The sequence below is a fragment of the Prionailurus bengalensis genome, chromosome B4, assembly GCF_016509475.1.
Source record: "Prionailurus bengalensis isolate Pbe53 chromosome B4, Fcat_Pben_1.1_paternal_pri, whole genome shotgun sequence".
Taxonomy (NCBI): domain Eukaryota; kingdom Metazoa; phylum Chordata; class Mammalia; order Carnivora; family Felidae; genus Prionailurus; species Prionailurus bengalensis.
The window spans coordinates 1,552,484-1,577,886 of NC_057358.1; the positions used below are offsets into that span (position 1 = coordinate 1,552,484).

Genomic DNA, 25,403 nt, shown 5'->3' on the forward strand with positions numbered 1-25,403 from the left:
TATGCTCTCATATGTTCCTGAGTCAGATAACCTAATTTTTTTCTTCCTGTGGTTTCACAACCCAGTTCATTGCTTTTATTAGAAACTAAGAAGTCTGCGGTATGACTCTTTATGTTTCCTTTTTTTTTGCCTTGGCTACCAGGAAGCCCAGTACTTTGCCTAATGCTCGATAGTCATATCATCCCCCCCAATTCTTCCATTCATTTTGGGAGTGTATTTTCATTTGCAAAGGTTCACTGTATCTTTCTTTTATGGTAATCACATAATTTTCTTCTGGAAACTACGCGAGGCTTAAGGGAAAAATAAAAATCACTACATGCATTTTTTTGCTATATGAATAATTGATTTTGTTTAACTGATTGGGAAACTTCCAAGGTTACTTCTTATTAAAATGTAACAACATAATTCTTTTAAAACTGTGGGTGACGATTGACCCCAAAGAGCTAGGAAACGTGGGAACATGCAGGTATTGTGATGCTGAACAGGAATAACATCCGTGAGCTGGGGGGGGGGGGGGTGACCCAGTCGGTGGCTCACCACCCGCTTCTCAACAGTGTGTTTCATTTTGGCCTTGCTCTATTATTTGAAAAGGATTCCAAAAAGAAAACAATGATAGTTCTTATTTATAAGCAGTTGAAACTAAACACATTAGTTTTCAGCAAAAAGAGCATTTACTGGAAATAGAGAGGGGATTCATAGAGCAGACAGAGGTAGGGGGAAACGGAGGAAAGCAAGAGGTGTTCCGGAAAGTTCCAGAGGTTGGTGGCAGGACAGCGAGGCCAGAAGCCTCCATTACCACTGACCTCCCCCCTCTTCCAGTTGATGGACCAAGCTCTGAACACCTTGCTGGACAATCATGAGCGTTAGCTCAGGGTTACGCTTCGCGGAGGCCCCTCCCCCTCCGACATCCATGTGTGTGTCTGTTCCAGTGCGTGCGGATGTGAGGCCGTGAGCCATCTGGCTTCCCCATCAGGAAGGTGGCTTCGATTCTGAGCAGACTCTAGAAAATAACCCTAAATCTGATAGATAGTCGTCTAATATGGCTGGTGACAGTAATAAAGAAGGTGTTAATGGGTCTAAAACTTATGGTTCTTAGGAAGAAAACAGAAGGCTTAGATAAATTAAAAATCGTAATACAGATTGCTTAGTAGCAGATTCCATTGTGAAGGAGGCAGTGGAAATGTTCAGTGAGGCTCAATTATTTGGGCATTTCTTAAACTCTATCCCAGGGAATGCTAAGGTTAAGTGAGACTTTAATGTATGGTCCCCAAAAGTTAAGTTTAAAATCTTACACCAAAAATAAAATAAAATAAAATAAAATGAAATAAAATGAAATAAGTTATACTGCATGTTTCTCCCTGCCTTGGATATTATCATATAAGTACTATCCCTGAGAAGTCCTGTAGTAAAACAACTCGTTAAATTTATGAAGATCAAAATATCCCAAGCTTTTTTTTTATTTTTTATTTTTTTTATTTTTTTTTTTCTCAATGTTTATTTATTTTGGGGACAGAGAGAGACAGAGCATGAACGGGGGAAGGGCAGAGAGAGAGGGAGACACAGAATCGGAAACAGGCTCCCGGCTCTGAGCCATCAGCCCAGAGCCCGACGCGGGGCTCGAACTCACGGACCGCGAGATCGTGACCTGGCTGAAGTCGGACGCTCAACCGACTGCGCCACCCAGGCGCCCCAGCAAGCTTTTTTTTTAAAGGCATCCTGAATGTTGCATGAACCTTCCCGTTTTACTTTGCCCCCGTTCCATGGAGAAATGACCTGTGATAAAATATTGGCAGATTCAGGAGTCAAAAATCTCTGAATTTATCTCTTATGGCTGTCAAGGGTCTACTGGAGAGAATATTATAATACAATATTACTTACTTGAAAAATCCAGAAAATACCCCTAAAGTTCACATATGCCCTGGGGGATTGTCCGGTGTACCCAGTCCTTTTAGGGCCCCTGCAGGACGGACAGACGGTGCCACTGAGATTCCTGACTGAACGCGTTTCCTCAGACACATTCCCATCATCCTGTCTGTGAGCCGCCCGTCCTCTTGAAGGACAGGAAGCCGGCCTCATGACGCAGGGATACAAAGCCGCATTGCCCATGTCTCTGCCGGATTTCCTTCGGTTTTGATTCTGGAAGTGTTCTGAGCTCTTCTCATTTGAAGGCACAGATCAGGCTCATTTCTCAGTGATTTTGGGGCAGGGACATCAACGTGTACATGTGATGGGGGTTGATGTCTGGTCCCAGGATCCCCTGGTGTCAGGCCGCAGTGTGACAAAGGGCAGATCTGCGGCCCGGGGGCAGTGACACCCTACGGTGGCACCCCCTGACTGTGGGCGTGCTGCCCTACAGGTGGTCCCCCCTTACTGCATGGCTCTCTGCTGTTGCCCCATTCTGAGACTGTGCTTTAGAAACGATTCCCATCCCCCCCAGTATGCATGCACACTTAGCATGGTTTCCAGCTGGTTTTGTGAAAACCATCAAAACATTAAATGCTGTATTGGACACGTATAAAGCAGGAACATCGAAACCACAAATGTATGAATACTATAGCTCAGGAAAATGTCACAAAAAAAGGGAAAGAGAAAAGAATGCCTTGAGGTGGGGAGGTCTCTGATTATTTAGTAGAATGGTAATAATATTTGGTGTTGTGACTTTAACTACCTTGATCTAGAAGCTTCTGAGAACCAAACAGGCATTGTTTCCAATCACCCCTCACTACAGATGGACATGGGCCCTAACTTGGCCCACCTGTACACGTAACTGTCCTTGTTAAGAAATCATTAGTAGAGGGGCGCCTGGGGTGCTCGATCGGTTGACCATCCGATCCTTGATTTTAGCTCAGGTCATGAGCCAGGGGTCATGGGATTGAGCCCCACGTTGGGCTCTGTGCTCAGCACAGAGCCTCCTTGGGATTCTCTCTCTCTCCTTCTGCCCCTCCCCTGCTTGCTCTCTTTCTCTCTCTCTCTCTCTCTAAAATAATGATAAAAAGGAAGCCATTGGTGGAGGCTTGATAGTCCATTTAGAGCAAATTTTGGGACAGCAACTAATGTAACAGCGGAAAGAGGAGGGAGCGGTATAAAAGACAAGTACACAGCCTGTGTATTTATTGTTCTTTTTTTAACTCGCTTGTGCCTAGTGCCTTGCCAGCCCGTGTTCAGTGTGGAGGCGTCTATTTGCAAGGTTATCAGAAGGTTTAAGGCATCCATTACCTTTTCTCAAATGAGTCCACATTATCCATTTGATGTTCCTGTTGCCTTGACGAAAACGATCCCACAAACACCACACCCCTGTGAAGCTGGACCAGATGTGCGGTTGTCGTAGCCAAGTGCAAAGTCAGTGCGCGTCTGGGCGAAGGTAGCGGGGGTTCATGAACAAACCACACTTTCAAACTCAAGCCTTGTCTTTTTGTCAGCTTGGAGGGACCTCGGCCACGAAGACTGACCAGGACCATAACTGATTCATTATTATTCAACTTGTGTAAAGAATTCAAGTCACTTAAAGCAACAACAACAATAACAACAAAGCAACAAAGAGAAGGAAATGAACCAGGATATTACAAGAGGTAAAAGTTTACTGTGTGTTTTAGGGCCAAATAAATGTTAATGTTGATATAAAGAATTCAGAAAGAACAAGTATTAAAAATTAACTTTAAAAACATAAGCTTATTATCAGAGTGTTTTCTAAATTTGCCCGTGCAGCATTTTCATCTGGCAAGGTTACAGTTATATTCCGGGATTCCGGGACCTGGCTTTGCCGTTTCCATATTTGTAACACGAAGGGGGCAGGGACACGGTTACGCACACATTTGAAGTCACTCAGATTAGGAGCAACTCTGGTTGTAAATCGACCGGGACTTGGAAGACATTTTTACAAATAAGGCAATTTAGGCACTGGTATTGCGCCAGCGGGGAAGTTCACAAAAGCCCAGTGAAGCTGATGTACCGTGTGCCATGCGTAAGCCGAGACCCTCGCGTGATACTGGTGAGACGCTTCGCCTGTGGTAGACTGGGCTCCGTGCCCCAGACTCAAGGCCCCTCCACTGAGAGGCGGCCTGTACTCTATCTTGCTCAGCTCTTCCCCTGTCCCTGTTCTGGATCTGGAGCCTCCCTCTGTCCAGGTAACCGAAAACCTCTGCTCGGTCCTCTGTGTGCCCCACCTTCAGGCCTGAGGGGACTTCCCAACCTTATTTCTGGAGAAAAGGGATTGAGGTTCATTGGCCTGCTTAAAAACTTTTTTTAAATGTCTCTGAGAGACAGAGAGAGACAGAGCGTGAGCAGGAGAGGGGTAGAGAGAGAGGGGGACACAGAATCCGAGGCAGGCTCCAGGCTCTGAGCTGTCAGCACGGAGCCCGACGCGGGACTCGAACTCGTGAACTGTGAGATCATGACCTGACCCGAAGTCTGACGCTTAAACAACTGAGCCACCCAGGCACCCCTCATTGGCCCTTTTTAAATCCAAGTACCAAGAATTGGTGATTTTCTTACAGAGGAATTAAAGAAAATGACAACAGAGATCCTACCTGTGTGTGTTTATGTAAAGTGATTTTGTAAATAAGATTTGGAACAGATGGGGAGAGTGATTTCAGTCAACTTGTGTGTATATATCGTCCTCTGCATTAGCATCCGTTGGCTACGTCGCGGGAGCGTGGAGTGCTTCCTCATGAGGGCCACGGTCATTTGACTGCTTTGTTTCGGGGTTCGTGTTTCCAGAGTCGGTCCTCACAGGGTGGGCTCAGATGTCCTATTGACCATTCTGTACCCAAATTTGTTTCTGGAATCCAGGTGCCATCTATTTACTCAGGGAATTTAAAACAGGGCCGATATGTTTACCTGCGGCTTCCGCTTGGTTTTGACTTCGTTTCTCCAGCACAGAACCTGAGCCAGTTCAATCTAGGAAATTGGAACAGTAAACTTATCCTTTACGCATGAGAGTAGATGAAACGTATTCTGTTCACAAACACACAGAAACACACAAAGTAACGCAGAACGTTTTCATGTTGAATCCAGATGCGGAATAAGCAAAAAAGTGTATTTAAATCTGAGGAATTCATTTTATGATATTCAAATCTAGCTCCAGCATTTCACTGAATGAACAGTATGTTTTATTTTCATTGCACACTATTAACTAACTTGAATATCACAACAAAAAAGGGCTCGTGTAGACTTATCTTCCCGCGTATGGTGTTGTGAATTTACAGCAGGCTGGATTCTCTTTTTTCTATTTGTCTTTTGAGAGAGAGAATTTAAAACGTCCTCACTTCTAATCTTATTTCAATGTGTTCCTTAAATATCTTGCCTTATGCAACAACTCATGTTTGTTTTGGAATTGAATAGCCGTGCTGTATAGACATCTGAAAACTAAACATGCTGATGTCTGAGTTTGTTCAACCATCTCTACAGTTTCCTTTAATCTTCAAATCAGAAAATTGTGTTACTGACACCACTTAAGCAAATGAACGTGCAGTGGAAGATATATAGACATAAATATTTGCATATATGTGTATTTACATATATACAAACACATCCACACACACACTCATTAAGACGTTGTGCGCTGGTTTCACGGTGAAAATGGCAAGTACCAGCCTCTCCCTGACGCCCTTGCTGTCACGGCTCTGTGTCACAGCTCTTGTGGGCACCGGTGACACAGCCTCTGGCCCGGAGAAGACGGGGCCCGGTGCTCCGCCCACCCCTGCCCTGGAAGCCCCTGCTTCCAGGGGCCTGCCCTCCCACGACAGCCTCTCTGTGCCGATGTGTCCAACTCTACCCCGGGATGGAGACTTTCTCAGCACGAGCACCTGAGGACCCAAGGCCCTGGGCTCCCGGGCCAGCTCTTTCAGTCTGGAGCTTCCTGGACTAGCTGCTCATCCCCTTGGGTCCTACTGCTCTCATCCACAAAACGAAGACAGTGTTGGGGCGTCTCGAGGCTCAGTCAGTTGAGCGTCCGACTTCTGCTCGTTCAGGTCACGATCTCACAGTTTGTGAGTTCAAGCCCCGCTTTGGGCTCACTACTGTCAGCACAGAACCCACTTTGGATCCTCTGTCTCCCTCTGTCTTCCCCTCACCTGCTTTTGTTCTTTCTCTCTCTCTCAAATAAATAAATAAATATTAAAAAAAACCCAAAACACCAAGATGATGTCGAGTTCACGATACCCGACGGTCCCCTTTACGTCCCGATAAGAAAAGTTTATCACTGATCCTACTCCAGTCGGAAGAAGCGTGGTCAGGGGTGAAAATGACCTTCCCCACTCACACTTCTTAGAATCATGCCCATTCACCCCACCTGTAACTAGAAATGAGGATCTTGAGAGGGGCAGGAAAGCACGAGGCGGGGCAGAATAAGGTAAAACTCCCTCAAGTTTGTACCATCATATTGGGGGACAACACAACATGACGGACAATTGAGAAGAAAATTCTGGGCATCCTTTAATCACATCTGAAGCTGGTCCAATTCTGCAAGCAGATCATCCACAGGAGAGACCAGGGGCATGAGATGGAACCAAGGAACTCACTGGCCTGCCCTGAGGTGGACGCGATATTTCTGGAGAAAGAGCACTGCTAACCTAATGGGACACCTTAATTTTCAGGAAACGTCTCTGAAGGCGAATGGAATTCTGGCTGTTGTGGGCTGAATTGTGTCTCCCCAAATTCACATGTGGATGTCCTGACCCCAGGACCTCAGCATGTGACTGTATTTGGAGACAGGGTCTTTGAAGAGGGGATTAAGGTAGGATGAGGTTACTGGGTGGCCCTAATCCAATCTGACTGGTGTCCTTATAAGAAGAGGAGGTCAGGACAGAGCCGTGCACAGAGGGATGACCATGTGAGGACAGGGGGAGAGGGTGGCATCTGCACGCTCAGGAGAGAGGCCTGGGGAGGAACCAGCCCTGCCCATGCCCGGATCCCGGACTCCCCGCCTCCAGGATCCGGGACAGTGTGCTGTTCTATCACGGCAGCTCTCACACGCTAACCACTGTGACCTAGACATTCTGTGAATCGTTATTTCATCTAATGAGCACAAAAAGTCCCGTCTACTCTACATTTTATCTTGAAAGTTCGCGCGTCGGTTACCTAAACATGACACGTTATGAATATATGTACACACACATGTAAGTGTGATGGTGTCTTTGCATCTCATGCGAACCTTGAATATTTTCACACAGGGGTGATTTTGATATTAGTGATAAGAACCCTGATATAAGAAATAACACTTTAGAATGGGAACAAATGAGTCAAGGCCATCTTGGGAAACAGGTCAGCTCACCTAAACGTCCAAAGAAGAAAAGTCCAGAGGAATCAAGGGCACAGATGGTCTCCTTAACCATCTGAACTGAGGATCAGAGAGTTTCCTCGTGAAGAGGTGTGGATGTTAATGTCAGATTTCTGCTGGTTTCAATCTTATCAATTCCTACTTTTATTGTTTCCCTGATGTTCAACTTCGGAAACATTCCTAAGTATCATTATAGATAAATATCTAGACCTAGAGACCGCAGCCAGCATCGCTCCCGCCCACGTAAGTAGGACGCACTGACGAACTTTATCTTCCAGTCTCCACACGTCTCCTGCGTAATGAATGTATATGAGATGGAGACAGAGACAGAGAGACAGAGAGATAATCCCAAAGCTCTCTTAGGTAAGAGATAAGAAAGACCAGGGAACATGCCATCTACCCGGAAGCAAGGGACAAATTCGGTGACTCTCATCATTCTCAGGACGTATTCTGTGTCCACAATATTGAGTGGACACGGCAGTGGGGACACTCCCTATGACTGTTCGGATGAGCTCTGCGTCCTACTTTATACGGCCTTCAGGAAAAGACAGGAAAAGAGTGCCAGGTTGCATCACATTAGATGCCACGTTTACTTAGTTTCCTGGGCTTGGCCCTAGACTTTGTGTTACACACGTGCACACACACACACACAATGCTTGCCCCAGCCATGAGGACAGAGCGGAAGTTTTGTGAGCCAAGGAGCGAGTTGGTAGCTGAGTTCTTGGGCAGCGCCCGGACCTTCATAGAAGGAGGGTGTCTCACACGGGTCGCGGGAGTGGGGCAGACGTGCAGCCACCAGGCATGTGGTGCCCTGGTGCTCAAGCTGGAGGGACAGGAGAGAGAGTCTGTAGAAGAGTCAAGGCAGAGGCACCACGGTCCAAAGTCCTGCTCTCTAAGAAGCATCTTTGGAATCTGTATGGTCTGAGGGTTTCGTCTGACCCCATCCACACAAATGCCCACGAGCGTGCTAATTCTCAGAGCAGCTGGCTTGACAAACAGTAGAGATGTGCCTCCCGAGCTTTTTGGGGGGTTTCTCCAGCATGGACCACAGAGAAGCCAGAGCCCGGTGACGGGTGCTTTCTGACTCTTTTAGGACATTTTCGGAGCTTTTGTTACAGCTCAGTCCCTGCCATTTACCATGGCGGCTGGCCCATAAAGGTGTCCCGTAAATGCTTGCCGCATGCGTAAATTCAGATTTACATATTAACAACTTAAAAATAAATCAGACAGCATCCTTTATAAATTTGCAGCCTGAATCTAAAAATTGGTCCTACGACAACAGTTTACTGAGGGTGCACAATGAGACGGCCACTGTACTAATTTACGGGGACACAAATCTCACCATGGTGCCCATCCCAGAAGTCACCTCACACACACTACAAACTTTTGCCTTTCCCACCAGCAGGTAAATCTACGTCATCATCCCAGAGCTGGCTTCTGAGCATCTCCCCCGTATGCTACGGCCCTTCTTTGTCCCCCACAGCTCACACCATCTGTACACAATCCCCTTAGAAAACGTTCCCGTCTACCGTGTTGTCCTGATTATTTCCTTAAGCCATTCTTCCTTCAAAAACAAAGTCAATTTTCTCAGTGGGTTTTAATTGAGTAGCTATTACGTTTGACATTGCGGGAGAAATAAAAATGCTCAAACCTAGAGGGGTTTATATTAGTTTTTACTTAGGGGTTTCACTTGAAATAATAAAAGAAATGGAATAGAAATCCAATTTTGTAAAGAACACAATCATATTTGGATAAAAAAAATTCCTATAGAACCTAATAGTGTGTTGGGGTCATGACAGTTTATTTCTATTCTGTGTTTTGAATTTACATCTGCATGTCTATATCTCCAGATACAATATAAGCCCAGACACAAGGATCATGCCACCTTGTTTTTCTTGCGTATTTTCGGTTCCTAGCTCCTTGCTCAGAGTGAAGAAATCGTACTTACACATCAGATACAGCCCTTGTCTGAATACACGCAAAATGTTTAAGGCAAAATTGCAAACAGACAGAATTGGATGCCCCGTACTTTTTTTTTTTCAAAGTTTATTTATTTTTGGGACAGAGAGAGACAGAGCATGAACGGGGGAGGGGCAGAGAGAGAGGGAGACACAGAATCGGAAACAGGCTCCAGGCTCCGAGCCGTCAGCCCAGAGCCCGACGCGGGGCTCGAACTCACGGACCGCGAGATCGTGACCTGGCTGAAGTCGGACACTCAACCGACCGCGCCACCCAGGCGCCCCCCCATACTTTTAAATCAAGTGCCCTTTCTGTTTTTGAAGGTACAGGAGATAAAATGTAGGAAGGTGAACTTTGATCAGGGCACAGGAAGAAAAAGACGACGCTGTTCTCTGTCTCCCTCCCTGTCTCTGTTTCTCTGTATCTCTGTCATTCTGTCTTCAATGAAACCTCTTTCTGCCATGTGGCTTTTGGGTCTCTCTTATTATGTGGTATAAGAGGATAGATTGATTTTCATTAGTGACAAAGACAAAAATATTTCACGTTGTGCGAAATATGCAGAAAAGGATGTTTTTAAAAAATGATGTTTTGGAACTTTATAATTAATGAATGTTTACTTCAGGACCATAAGGAATGGTCATAAACCAAGGTCATTTTTCAGCTTTCTCAAGGAGTCTGAGCTCTCAGAAGTTTATTTAATTCATTTAATCTGTACTCGAGTTTTTAAATGTCCATCTAAAAATGTGTACATATTAGACTTTTGCTGTTTAGAGTTAATCTTTTAATATTGCGATATTTCCTTGCTTCAGCAACTGCTTATACGTACGGTGGAGCTTTGAACAACACCGGGGGGGAGGCGCCGAACCCCTGAGTAGTTGAAAATGCACGCATAGTTTTGATTCCCCCCAAATTTAACTACTAAAGGCCTACTATTGACCAGAAGCCTTATGGATAGCATAAAACACACATTTTGTATGTCACGTATATTAAATACTATATTGGTACAACAAAGGAACCTAAAGAAAAGAAAACATCCTTAAGAAAATCATAAGGAAGAGAAAATTTTACAGGACCGCCCTGTTTTTATGGAAAAACATCTGTGTGTAACTGGACCCGTGCAGTTCAAACCATGCTACTCGGGTGGGCGTTATTTCAAATCCTGACTCTGTTATCTTTCTATATCATCTCTATATTGTCTGCGTATATTACAAATCTACCCAAAACACACAAGTGCAAGCTTTTAATGACTTGAATTCTATTCATTATCTACGTATAAAAGCCCAAATTATAATTAACTTCGGCACAAATTGGATTAAAGAACTCAGGTGATTACATAAAATTATATGAACTCTCAAATTTGTTAGATCTAAGGCACATATCTTCCTAAATGCTTCCTGGGTGAAAATTTCCCTGAATTTCAATCAGATCGAAGCCATGCCCGTGGGCAGTTCCTGACCGAGCACAGACGTGGGACCAGCACACATTTACAAGACATTGCGGTGCCTGCCCCGAGCAGTCTTTCCCGGGCTGTCAAAGGAAGGGGTTCCCTATTCTGCTGTCTTGGGGTTTTTTAAAAAGCTACTATGTATCCTGGGATTTTTCCTAGGGGTAGAGCAATAATTTCTATTCCAAGTTTATTTTTTCTTTGGAAAGAAAACTAGCAGCATTGACTCATTTGAATACAGCAAATTTATCGCTGAACCGTAAGGTTTTGAATTAAAAAGTCACTTCCCGTTACAATTCTGTTGGAATCTGAATAGGCATTTGAAGACTTTCGTCTACAGTATCGGTATTTGGAGCTCAGGCACAAATAAAGATATCTTCATGTCTCTAGTTAAATTTGGCCCTCTATGTTTTTATTCACCCAAGGAGTAGTGAAAGGTGCTATTTTTAAATATTCTCTCACTTAACAGCCAAATGTATAAAAGTCTTTTTTTTTTTTTTTTTAAGGGTACACGTCAGACTGTCTGAGTTTGTGCACATTTGGCGTCTCAGCTCTCAGGCCTGAGCACCGTCCAGTAAAAAGAAAGTGTGTGTTTCCTTTAAGGACACGTCGCTTTCACAGCCGTGAGCCTAACACAAGCGGAGCATCTGTTACCGACAGGGTTGAGTGAACCCAGCCAGACTTGGGGTGCAGGGGAGGTCAGAATCTATTTTGCTGACGTTTCTGTTATGTTTATTAAATTGCACTTTTCCAAAAGCAATTAAACTTTTAGGAAATACTGCATTAATTTTAACGAGAGGAAATCTGGGTACTTCCGATGGGCTCGGACGGATAAAATCTGCGGCTTAATCAATTACTGGTGTCCTAGGCGTATGCTCTGAGCCGGCTGATTATGATTCCAGGTCCTGCTTCTAGAAACAGAAGCTCCCCCACTTTTGTTTGCTTTTAAGCAGAGAAGGGACTCAGTTTGGGTTTGCATCTTCAACCAGTGACAGGCCCCCTTTCAGAGAACCGAGTCCCCTCCACCCTGTTTTAAAGCCACATCTAGAGGACACATTTGAGAAATCGGGTAAGGCACTGCAAAACAATAAGGCCGGTCTCCCGTCTCTCAGCCGTGGGAAACAAGGATCAGGGATTTCGTCCGAGATAAACGGAGCAGCGGAGATTAATTAAATCCGTAAAATTCTCCAAAGCACATCCTGGTCCAGGTGTTTAAAGGAACGCTTTCTATTATGTGCAAATCACCTGGCGGTGTTGAGCGCTCCCTTGAGTGTGAGATTCACTTCTGTACGATAGACACTCGAGAAAAGAGTGTTTACTAATGAATTCTGAGCAATGTTAGTCTCATTTATTGTCCACATGGTGAGGCAACGGCAACAGAAAGACACCTTGATCTGTTTCGTGAACAAGTTCTCCATGGGCGCCGTCAAGGAAACGCTCAGCGGGCCGGATGCAACCAGACTGCGGCTAAAGTGGGCATTGCCTCCCCTAGAAATACTGTCCTGTTCCCCCTTTTGTCTACACTGCTGGACTTCCCTCCCTAAACCCTCAGAGAGTTTGATCCTCCTAGGAGCGGAGACAGACCCGTGCCTTCCGGCTGGAGGCCAGCTCCAGGGAACCTTCACGCTGGTCCCAGTGTGCCACACGCACGGCCACTCTGGCCGCCCTCCACTAGATGCTCGGCCAAGCCACCTTCAGCCCTGCATTTTAAGCGTGCGTAGCCCCCCTCTTAGGGGGTCAGAAGCAACGATCTTAAAATCTAAGAGCCACCTGGGCATCTATATTCGACGTCTCTTCCGTGTTTAACATACATAAAAAAAAGCTGCTTTTTTTTTGTTTATGTAAATGCTCCACTTACTAAACACTATGTCTTAATCAAGCATAAAGTCCCCTCTTTAACATAAATACAAAATTTATGTTACCTGTTTGCTATTTTTTGAGATTTAAAACGTAACATTCGCCCCTGGTAATTTTTAAAATTTAAAACAGATAATAGTGAATTTGTGTATACACACGTGCGTGTGTGTGTGTGTCTTGTAACACAAGGAGGAAATTTACCCACCACTTTCTTACCAGAAACCAGATGCTAATTGTATTCGTTCCTCACCAATAAGATAATAAGATGAACTTATTTTTTTGCTGCCCTTCATATGCAATGCCTGTAACTAGAATAAAAATGAGGGGAGGGAGAGGACCCACACACTCAGATTAACTGTTTTTCTTTTCTCTTCTTTTGTCCCCAAAGATTTCTCACTCTTCAGGAAAAGAAAAAAAGCAAACAAACAACTTCTGTCTTTGCAAGTGATCAGGCTCACTTCTGGTAAAATTATAGATCTCTTGCAAAGCAGATCTCTCCATCTCTAGGCTGGGGCTCTCTGATGTGGCTCCTGGGAGCTGGTCCACCCGTCACTCTGCAGGTGGGGCAGGGGCTCTAAGAGCGACGTTGCCCTGACGTTGCTGAGATGGAGTCAGCCAGAAGTCAGATACAGTAGCCCCTGTGCCCCATTCCTTTTAAATAAAATGAACAGGTCAGTGCAAGTTTGATCACCAGAGAGGGATGTTTGGGAAGCAACGTGGCCACACGTGTGAGGAAGGGCAGGAGTCTGTCTGACGAATCTCTCAAGGCGGTCTCCTTCCTGCTCTCGAAAGCCTCACAGATCTACACGTGGATCCAGAGTCGGATAAACGTTCCTCCTCTTTTTGGAAGTACTGCCCCTTCACCTGACGGTGGTACATCCTTAAGTGAATTGTAGGATATTAATGGCTAGGAATACACAATTCTCTTTGTGTAATGAAACATTTAATGGCATGTACTTCCATTTTTCAGTGGAGGAAAAACATTTAATTGAAGAGATAGGAGTTAGTTCACGTGCACTCTATTCACAGATACTTAGCAATGTGAATTCAGACAGGCCCTTACTGGCCTGTTTTTCTGTGTAACACGGAGCCACATGATTAGTGTTAACACTCAATAGTTGCAATATTTGTGAAGGATATCTGTGCTTTTCCTTTTTCACTTGGCATCAACCTTTTTTTTTGTTTGTTTGTTTCCAGTTTAGAAATGGCTATAAGAAGTGCTTCTAAAATCTTGCCTTCACCACGTGGAAATTTGTCCCTTTAGGAATCTTATTTGCTCGTAATTAAGAGCCCACTTTACCAACGGAGCATCGATTTAGAAATGATATATTTATGTGACGAAGGACCGAGTAATATAATTATTTTTGTTTTACGAATTGTTTAAAATTGTTCGTGTTATGAAAACACCAACATTCATCCCCCAGCATTTCAGGAGAAGAAGCAGGCAGACATAAAAAATGCTCAAATACTTCAACCGCCGTTACGACGTATGCAGGTACAGCTAGGAACAACAAACACACACATGGCTTTTAAATTGGACCCTGAATGCTTTCGGAGCATAACTTATCTTCCCCTGCCTCCGATCAGAAAAACACAATTTCCTCATTCTGCATTTCCTTACATAATGCTCCTCTGGGACAGTGCTTCTGCGGTAACTGAATCACCACTATTTAGATACGGATACATGAATCTCATATTTTTATTCTAAATTCAAGTTCACTCATCATATCTAATGCCCTCGAAGCAATCTCAAATTGCTGCTATTACACGGGTCACTAGAAACCAGAGGTACTAACACAAATTTTAAAAAGAGAAAGAGGGAAAAAAGCGCTACACAATTAGAGGATGGTGAATGGTTTAATCAACTTAATTTTATCACGAAATGCGGTCTCCTTCCGCCCGAGCCGTCAGACGGCGAGGCAGGCGGGGGCACGGGGACGCGCGGCCGTGGTGCGGAGCTGTGTCCCCACCAGCCAGGCTGAGGCACACTCATGTGTCACCCGGGCATCGCTGGGGACGAAGAGCCTCATCCACACGCGATCTTGGTGTTGTGTTAATTTTTCACGGGATGCCGGTTCACACCAAGCCCGTGCCTATCATCCGCCCGCTGCCCTCATTCTGCTCCGTTTGCCAACTTTTTATTTGCATTTCACGACATTCAGTGGCCGGCCCTTGCTCCCACCCTGCCTTCCTGTGATTCATCAGCTCACTGTCACTCAGCAACATCTCGTGTTGCTGTTTCCAAGAATCACCTTCAGTGTTTCTGAGACTGTGTGTAAGGATCGCCCTGTAACAACATCTACATTTCTGGCATTAACTTCTTTTGCTGTCAAATGCCTCAAAAAAAAAAAGAAAAGAAAAGAAAAAAGAAAAAAAGAAAAAAAGAAAGGTCATGTGCTGATGACCGAATCGGCTTTGTTGACTTAACAAATGGTTGTTTATAGAGCCTTGCGATAGCTCTCCAAAGTTCCCTCCCTTTCTCCGTCTGGTGACTGACTCCCCTGGCTCAGAACCCCGACCTCCCGTTTACCTCTCGGAACCAGCTGAATTTGCATGGGCTCTCCATCCAACTGCAAATACGTTTTGCATCGAAAGAACAGTTCTTGAAAAATTTCCACAAACTTGAGTCATTTTTACACGCTGTATGTGCTCATTGTCAAATACTAAAAATATTTTCTTTGCAAAATGCATTTCATGCTGCTGCGTGCCTTCAGGACAGCTACAGTCGCGAAAGAGAGAATGGCAGAAATCCACGACAGAATACAGGTCCTGTTTTAATGATTGAAAATATACCTATGAAATTCCTCGGACACATCACCCGGAATGCAGCCACTGGTTGAGGGCTATCTGATAAAATTTGAAGTGATTTATGCTTACATATTATACTGTCTCCATGAATACTGACTCTTCCTACTCCACCTGGCTCAGTCGGTACCGATTTTAAATAACCTTCAACCTTCGCCTTTATTATTTTGGGCTAAAATACAGACCTTCCATAATATTCACGCATCTAGTCCTTCTCGAGTACGGGGGACATCGCTCGGAGCACCCAGCACAGATCTGCTGGTGTGCGATCGCCTCGAATAATCCCACTGCCAAGTACAGAACAAAGTGTCGACTCTCAGAATCCCCCACGAGCAGTGAGCTGAGTGGGTGCTGAGTTGATGAATAAACTCCGTAAACTACGAGTGCTCCCGGTATTTTCTGACAGCAAGCTGACACGTCTCCCCCATGTTACACGGCTTGTGAGCAGCTGTAGCCACACGTGTAAAAATTACACGGCTTCCCTGTCCTTTGCACAGTGCTTTTTTTTTTCCAGCTGCCCATTTTTCTCCTCCTCAAAACTCAAATTTTGACATTTTTTCACTTGTACAGAAAATGTAAATTGTTCATAAATAATTTCTAAGACAAAGTCCCGACTAAAAAGTGACACATAGAGAAAATGCAAAAATGCATCATACGGGGTTCTGATGAGAGAATGGGAAGAGACGGGTGGGTGGGTGGGTGGGTCTACTCTGGACCTCTCCTTTAAGGTTCATCTGGGGGAGACATGCAGGTCCCGGCTTGTTAATACCCGGGACCAAGTTGTTGTTGTTGTTTTAATTTTTTAGTTTTTTGGATTCTTAAAGATCTATACTGCCTACGGTGCCTGAAAACACTGAGTACGGGAAAACATTTGATTTCTGAGGCTCTGGATCACATTTCATGGTAATGAGAGCATGGTATGAATCTCACACTTAAACTGTAGCTATAGTTTTTATTTCAAAGCCCACGGATTATTTTGACAATAATAAGTGACGTAAAAAAAAATGTATCAAAGCACTTCTGGAGTTTACACACAGAACACTGATAGCTTTTCACAGCCCGGGGAGCCGAAAGTTAAGATGTGTCTTCAAAAATCACCCCTGTTCATTAGAATAGGTGGAAAAAGACATACCATTGGCACGTAAGCCTCACGTTTATTCCGATTTAGCTCCTCCCGTACGAGACGGGCTCTTTCTTTGTGCTCCCAGTCGGTGGCTCTAGTTAGTACACAGTAGAGCCCTAGACAAATTCCTTAACAACCATCAATACGCACGTGGGTTTAGAATTGTGACAAACACAGAGTTTTAAGTGGGTGAGCTCAAAAGCCGAGGCCACGGCACTCAAAGGCTGTCGCCGGGAGTCATGACTGTCAGAACGCAATTTAAATTCCCCGTTTTTCTTGGTAGAAGAGAAAAACGAAGATCTACAGAATTACACAGAAACTGACCTATTCCCAGCACATGCAAATGATGAATTAACGTGTCCCGTAATTGCCATGTTTTCTTTTGATTTTCCCACTTACGGTTATCTTGTTAACTCTCCCCTACGATGTGAATATTTACAGTTTGAGCTGACCGCCCTACCAAGGCCGCTGTCCGCAGACGCCACAGGAGATTTCACCCCCACAACATAAACCTACGAGCACTAGGAGTTAGCACACGCATACACATCAGCCTTTCCCACCTCGGTTTTGGGGCACGAAAATTAAGAGACCTGGTTTCTTCGAAAAAGCCAAGGCATGGGAATATTTCACACAGAAATTCCTCTTTGAACTGTTCTAGTTAAGTTTACAGCAAATGAGGTCTTCCTTCCGGTTTCTTGTTGTTCTTCTCCAAATTGGATGCTTTCTAAGCCAGCATGGCTGACATTTAAAGGTAAGAAAAATGAATTTGGAGAAAGGCTCCCACGTCCATCAGCTTGTATCTTATTTCTGTAGAATGCCGTTTTATTGTGAAATATTACCCCCTACTCTTCAATTTTAATATGTAAGTAGACTAAACAGCAATGCTGGGAAACACGAACACTTACAATTTACAAGATAATGTTTCCTTGTTCCCTCTTTTAAAAGTTGTAGTCATCATTAAATTCTGTGATCCACCCCCCCCCAGCCCCTTTTCGCTGCCACTTTCTGTCGGCATCACTCCGGAAGGCGCCCGCAGGTCTGTTCCCAAACGGCATCGCCAGGTAACCAAGTGGGCAGCGGGCATCGCCGGGGCAGCCCTGAGAGTTGAGCCGGAACCCAGAATCCACCCCCAGCCGAGTTCCAGAGCCCAGGGCTCTGGAACCTCCCCGGGAAGGGACCGCTCCCCGTGGTCCCGACTCGCAACCATCATCGGTGACTGTGTGATGGTGGCATTTCTGTCTTCACGCTGCCTGGCTAATTTCTGATTTCACGGAAGAAGCCAGGAAGGGCTCCGGGGGTATTTGAGGACAGGTAGGGGGAGATGTGGCAGAAACTTCTGCCAGGCCACCGCAGAGGCGACGACCCTCTGGGGACACAGAGCAGCCTCCAGCACGCATCCTGCGGTAGGAGGCAGAGAATCCGATGCATCTTAGTGGCATCTGCCCCACGGTTCTGAATAGCTCCGTGTTCATTCTTTCCCCCCACCCTTAAATCAACACATTTCAAACCGTCAGAAGAGCCGAACTTTCTCCCGCAGACTCATGGTGAGGGGCTGCTGGTAACGAGTTCCTCCCCGGGAGAGAAAGGGCAGGCGCAGGAAGCAGCCCCCCTCGCTCCCGGGACCGCGCGCACCCCCACGGTGGCATTTGGGGCACGGGCCCCAGCCCCCGGCGGAGCCCCGGAATGCACTAACTTCAGGGCGGCGGTCCCCACAATGCAGACGCCACCCCCAGGGAGTCGGGAACAACCTGTCACCCGCTGCTCGCGGCTCGTCCTCCCTCCCTGGTTTGCAGGGTTTCTGTCACTAACGAGCTGCCGTGCCTCCTTCTCTTTCCAGGTTTCAATCTCTGCTCCCCCCCCCCCCCCCCAGCCACCCCAGGACCAGCCCATGCTGCCTGCGGGTCCCAGTATTTACGGAGCCACGAGCACCGAGCAGACCGAGGGGGCACGTCGGCCAGTTTGGAAGCGTGGTCGCCAGCATCCTGCCCACTCCTGCCTCCGAGACGATTTGGACGGAGAAGCTGGCATGAGGTCTGCTCCCTTTTCTGGGGCTGCTGGCTCACACGAGTGTTTCCTTTGGCACGGGTGCTGCTGTGGCCTCGGAGAGGGTCAGAGGCTGTGTGAGGCGGGGAGGGGACTGTCCTCCGGTCCCCGCACCCACTCCCCCTGCTAACCCTGCTCCCAGCCGGGCTGTGCGGAGCCCGGGCTCTCTGCCCCCCCCCCCCCCCACCCCGTTCCTGTCCCCTTGGAGCCGGCAAGAGCCCCCGGGGCCTCCACAAAGGGACGTGAACTCTGGCGCTCTGCTTGGAGCAGACCCCCCCCCCAGCCCCCCGAAAGTGGAGCTGCGGGAGCAGGCGGACCCCACACCCGGGGTGGGGGAGCGGTCGGCGGAGACAGCGCAGAAAGCAGGGTCCTTACCTTTCCTCTTGGACCGCCGCCGTCTCCTCTGGGACTTGCATTTGAGTTGGCCGCTCAGCCCTCCTCCGGCCCCTCTGCTGGTGCCCAGGACCGAGGCCATGGCCCGAGACGCAGCCGCCAGAGCCGGGAGGGACCCGGTCCCCAGCAGCTCACCTTTGCTGCTGGCCCGGCGCTGCCGGATGCCTGCGGGCCGGGAGCGGGCTCACTTTTCAGGACGAGCCTCGGGCTCCCGCTCCTGCTCCCCAGCTGTTCTCGGCCAGCTCTCGGCGGCGGGGGGACCCCGGCCAGCAGCAGCTCCTCCACAGGACTCGGCGGGGAGGTGCGCCCCCTCCCCGCTGCCCTCCTCCTCCAGGCGGCCGCTCCGGACCCGGCTCCCAGCGAACGCAGGGCTCCTACTTTGGCTCGTCTGCTAGTTGTTTGGCACCAGCCACTTTGAAGCCAATCACGCAGGGAGCTTGTCTATTTGCTGCTGCAAAGTCTAATTAGGTCCAATCACAACTGTCTTCTGGCTCTGACATCAGCACCACCAGCCCTTTGCATCCCTGTCAGCCTGCAAACTCAGCTCCGTTTGGACGGATGGAGCTGCCCAGGACGCGGTGGAGAGGGAAGGAGGCTGCACGGGAGGGAGGGGACGGGGAGGGGACAGCTCGCCGAGCCGGCTCGTCTGGGAGCAGCCCGAGGGGACAGCTTACGGGAGCTGCTGCCCCGGGCTCCGACCACAGGACCGCGCGTGGGCTCTGCACGCTCCGAAAATGCCGTGACCGTGTGTCTCTCCAGGCGAACAGCTTTTAACTAGTTAATTCACTGTGTCAAGGGGGAGATCTCTCGCCAGGAAATACGGACCCCTCACCTGCTCAGGAAGGGACTAAGATTTGCAAGTCCCCGGAAGACAGCCTCTTAGGGGTATTCATTTTACAGAGAATGCGTGTTTGTCTGTTTGTTTGTTTCCTTGTTTTGTTTCTTTTTCCCCCCTTCCCTACGTCTCCGCTGTTCCCTTTGCTAAAGAAATATTGCATAAAGACAGAGGTGTTCGGATCCGAGTCTGATTTTTAAGGAGAGGGATTTTAATGGGTTGCTTTATTTAGGCAACAATGAAATGAAATGTAGGAGAGCTTCCATCTGATAGTTTTATTGCCAAATATAACATTCGGACGAAAGAAAGTCGTGTTTACCAGGAGGCGGACTGCAAATTGAAAGAGTTTTCAACAATTTTTTTTTTCCAGGGCTATCCTATTGTTTCAAGACTGTACTTATGACACGGAGAATCTGATGTAAAATATAAGAAACATAACCAAGGCGTCATTATTGGCTTTTGCACTCAAGTCTCATAAGCCATTAATTAAAATAGTAACAGTTTGGGGAAAAATCCACCTGCAAAGTCATTAAGCGAGCATTATGCCTCAGATGTTGATAAGATTTTGGCATGTGAGTATTTCTATAATATTTACTATTTTATACGCACTGTTTCCATGCTCCTTATGGGCCTGGAAATTTCTAGATAATTTTCTTTCATAAGGAAAAATCACCCCTCCGGGGAGCATGGGGAACAGTGAGGTTGTCCAGATGCGTCATGGGTTGATCTGATGGGTCAAAAACCCATGTGTCATTGGTGAGAGGGAGGGGCACGTCTGATTCCAAATCCTAGCTCCCCTGCTCTGATTTTGGGGAAGTACGCTGTGCCTCGGTTTCCCCATCTGTGAAACGGGCGTCACAGCAGCATCAGCCTCCTAGCTCCGTCCACACGTGAGGACTGGCGCCAACAGTGACTGGTACGTGCTAGTTCCTCTGCGATTGTTCAGTAAACCAATCCAGTAAATACTCTGGGAAGAGTGAGCATACATTACAGGTGGGCCCCGGAGAGAAGGAGCCCTCGTAGCCGTCTGGCTCCTTTCCGACTGACGAGAGCGCTGGGAACAGGCCCCTCTGCTGAGCCACACCGAACAGTCACATTCCCCCAACAGCGCAGCTACATGAAGCTGCCGGTCCGTCGTCCCAAATGCCGGAGAAGTCCACGACTTGCCCACCTGCTCCCTGCAGCACAAGAGATATTTGAGAGCACCGGCCGCATGCGGAGGTGTGGCCGCGGGACCCTCACACTCCCCAGCCGCCCACGACCCGCCTGCGCTAACCCAAAGGAGCCCCACGTAGGTCGTGGCAGAAAACCGGTCCCTAGTTGGGAAACCGAGGCCCTGCAGACAAATGTCACCGGCAGGGCTGTCTGCCTCTCGCGGTGGCCTTTCTCCCATCCCCGCATCACGCGAGGCAGAGATGCTGCCTGTGGACGCGTACATGGTGACTCTCTCTGGAGGAGCTGGGGGACACGGCCACTGTCCCCACGTGGTCTCCATGTTCAGTGCGGTTGGAAGGCCAATCGAAACCTGGACGTGAACACGTAGATTCCGATCTGATAAAAGTCTCGGCCAACCTTTCCCTTTCCGGAAGTTTCTCCAGTTCACTTACTGATTTGTATTGTGCAAAACCTGGATGTGAACACGTAGATTCCGATCTGATAAAAGTCTCGGCCAACCTTTCCCTTTCCGGAAGTTTCTCCAGTTCACTTACTGATTTGTAGTGTGGTATAGTTTCTGCCCACGTGGCTTTAGCGTAGGTATGTGATGTTTTCTGTATTGTCTTGCGTGAGGTCGTGTTTAATCGCTGAGGCCAGAGCCGTATAGAGTTCTGAGAAGTTTGCCTCTCATCGGAGGAAAGGCTTCTGAACAGGCTCACGATTACAAACATTTTAACTCAAGGATGCGTAAAGTGAGCGATGTTCATGATCCGCCATTCTTCTGATGAGCCTCCTGGCCTTTGTGTGTTCCCCAGAGCGCTTGGGCACAGCCGGACAGCCTCCACTGATGACACAGGTTGGAAAAGGAGCAGAAGCCAGTGTCACCCGACTGCCCGATGTCACCTGACATCGGGAGACGGCGCTGATGTGTGTCTTGAGCCAGTTTGAGCCAGCGCCTGCCCTTCCCACGGGAACAAGGACTGGGAGCGAGCCTCCCAGGAGACGCCCGGCTGCCCAGAGCCACCTGTCAGCTGGGGGCTCTACAGAGCCCGAACCGGGGCAGGGGGAAGGAGCTGGCCCTCACTCCCAGAAACCCCTTTGTGCCGGGAAGGTGTCGGGTGGGGTCCCCTTCTGTCCCGTCCTCACTCGCTCGAACTGTGGGCTACCTCCCCGCTGACCTCTCCACAGACCCTATGGCCCATGAGGGACGCCACGTCCCCGCAGGCCACTGTGGAGGGCGCTGAGCCAGGTGCACAAATGTGTCCACAGGATTCGTGACCGTGGTGGCCATGTGCTCGAGGTACAGGACATAGTGGATGTTTTATACTGCGTCTCGTCTGCTGTCCACAAAGACCCCGTGAGAGCAGAACTGAAACCGAATTCCTTTTACACATGAGGAAGCCGAGGCTCAGAGAAACCTGCCCACAGTCACTGAGGTCAGCCCGAGGGCCACACTCGGATTCTGCCAGCTGGCCAGCCTGTGACGTCCGCCGCTTTCCTCTACTAGTTTTAGTTCTAGTGTCGGACACTGGCGAGTTTCGTGAACTCCACAAGCCTTTTCTGAGATACGGGAGGCTATTAAATAGTGACTCTGACCTTCAGTGTTTAGGTGTGTGTGTATATGATTTATAAACATAGAGAGTTACACAGAACATATAAAGAACCCGTATCTCTACCCATACCTACATCTATCTTCACTTCTGTGCCTGGATATCTCTATCGAGATGGGTTCTACATATCAACAGGTATCTATGAATATCGAGATACAGACACGCACAAGTATATGAGTAAGGAGCTGTGACGTCCACAAGTTCCAGATGCAGCCGCAGGGCTCTGAACAGGTGTCTGTTGCTCCCGAGCACCCCATGCTCAGTGTCTGTCACTCCCAAGCACCGCATGTTCAGTGTCTCTCACTCCCCAGCACCTCATGTTTAGCCTTCCTTCTCAGAACAAACCTACGATGTGGGTGGGAGAGACCTCATCGTCCTTACCTCGCCACTGAGGTTGAGGAGGCTCTGAGTATTGGTGTGTCTGGACCAGTGTTGCATCGGTAGATGGTGGATCCAAGACTCAGAATGTTCCAAGGTATTCCACAAAGAGCATGTATCAGAGATCTCGTCCCACAGGCTCACATGGCTGACCTGACCTGTTTCTGTCAAAGGAACCTGAGGTCTGGCCAGGATGCAAGGTCACAGGAGTCCTCCTTGACCAACTTACCGTAATCTCACTTCTTAATTCATCACAGTGTCTGTATTTCTAGTCCATTAAAAGTATGGTTAACGTGGCTTCGTATAGTTAACAAACAACTAAGAACACCCACAGAAACTAACATGACTTATTTGGAGTCCAAATTTTAGCTAATGTCCCCCTCCCCGATGAGACAATTTGCGCTCGGTGGAAAATAGCAGAACAAAGGGTCCCCTGGAGATATTCATGTCTGCTGACTCACAACAGTATCACAGAAGGCATGAAATTATTACTTTTCACAAACAGGGAAATCACACAAGAGGGCTTTTTTAGTCTTTCATCTTGGCCCATTGTTCTTAAATGTAAATAACTCACATCAAAGAACTTGGACATGAGACCTGAAAGTATCGGAAAATAATATATCAAGACAACAGCTGCAGTGACACAGGCATCCTTATTCACAATCCCTCCCAGGGCACGAGAGACTGCGGGGAGGCCCCGGGTGCAGGAGACAGTCCTGGATGTGAAGATGCTCTTTGTACAATGAATTACTAGACTCATTTTCCCTTTGTTCGTTTTCTTTGTCCCAAGCGTGCCTGCGGTTCGAGGGAAACCAGATCCATTCTTCCTAGTTCCCTGAATGAACGTGGTGTAGAGCAGGTTTGCGAAGCGTGCCTTCCAGATTTCCATGGGGTGCTACTTGTGGGCACGCCTGGGCACACACATACGTTTTCGAGTTCTTAGGTCCAATTTGTCGTGCAGGGTTTTCTACATGGGCCGACATGGCAGATTTTTAACTCGAACAAACAACTTTAGACTAAAACTCACTTGAGTTCTGTATTCGTGTTTAAGGGAATGCTACTTGGAAATACAGGTGAAGAGAAAAAAACATTCGAAACTTGTCACCACAAGACCTGGCTTCAGGTTCTGCTTGCGTGTTGTACTATGCCCAGTTTGGGACGTCACATGACCCCCCTGAGCTGCTGTAAACTGAGCAGAGAGAATAGCACAGAGTTGCTGGGAGCAGCAAAGAGAACAAGTGAGCCGAACGCTGTGTGAACGGACCCCGGGACGCTGACGTCACTGAAGATGCTTACCGTGGCCTTTCAACACACAGGGCGCTGGTTTTAATCAGGGACTCTCCTGCAACCAGCAAAGCACATAGAACTGAAGGTGGTCCTTGGGATAAACAGAGCCCACAAGAAGGTGCCTGCCATTGCGTGGACCCTGCGGGCGTCGGGGCCCCATCGATCGTGCAACACAGGTGGCTGAGTCACCTATCTCTCCCGCAGGCTGATTGTAACCCCGATGGCATTTCCCCACACGTACAGGTCGACCTCCAGACGGGCCTAATCTCCAAAAGCACTTGTTTCTGCTTGCTCCCACTTTTCGGTTGAAGGATGGAGTGTTGCTACCAACTGTTTGTGTAGGAAGTGAGACACCATGACCCGAAACACTCCTCTTCAGCCCTCTAGACAGACCCGCCTCCTTCCGCTTACATTCAAGATGCCCTGGGTTGCCAGTTTCTGAAATGTGAAGCCTTAATATTTTATTGGATCACAAAGAATGACCATCATTTAAAAACCTTACTAACGAACACCCCATCCTAGATTTTCCCTTGTGTCTTAAACCAACACAGTTCAGAGTTCATATATGTGTGTGTGTGTGTGTGTGTGTGCGTTTTATGTTCCAAATCTTCTTCTGGAACCAGCCATTTTCAAAATGAACAATGTTGCATCCCCAGAGTGCCCTGTGACAGCATGAAGAAAGAAAGAAAAGGAAACACAGATGGAATTAATGGTTTGGGGTGTTAATCAATGTAATAAATTGAAAGGCAGGACGCGAGCTCGTCGGGAATACATTTCAGTTGTCTGAACCGGGGGTGGGCTGATAGAATGGATTTATGTTAATTCTCTACCCGGATGTTTAAAGTCTAAACACTTCATTTCCTCCCACGGTTTCCCAGATTCTCCCATTATGTGGCAGGCAGGCTGTGCATATGTTATGAAACCGGCACTGGTTAGTGACCGGGCCTTTCCCCTACACCTGCCGGCAAGGATCACGGAAGGGCAGTGGCTTGTCCCACGGTTCATGTCAGGCTCCGGGCTGACAGCACAGAGCCTGCTTGGGATTCTCTCTCTCCCTCTCTCTCTCCGCCCCTCCCCTACTCATGCTCTCTCTCTCTCAATAAATAAATAAACTTAAAAAAAGAGAGAAGCTAGAGATAGGAAAATATTAGAAGGAATACGGATGTGGGTTTCTTAGTGGGTTTGAAACTCGAATGGAAACCCCATGCGTCTGCCCTGACCTAGCCTGGCCTGTGTCT

At 47.6% G+C, this 25,403-nt stretch overlaps 1 protein-coding gene across 1 annotated transcript in view; it reads right to left on the minus strand.

The window, feature by feature from the left end:
- ADARB2 (adenosine deaminase RNA specific B2 (inactive)) overlaps positions 1–19,472 on the minus strand; it is a 422,811-nt gene extending 403,339 nt beyond the window's left edge. Inside the window, exon 1 of the mRNA XM_043563430.1 lies at positions 18,883–19,472. Within this exon, the coding sequence (XP_043419365.1) occupies positions 18,883–18,982 (100 nt within the window). The 5' untranslated portion in view covers positions 18,983–19,472. The remainder of the gene's footprint in view (positions 1–18,882) is intronic.
- Positions 19,473–25,403: the final 5,931 nt, after the last annotated feature.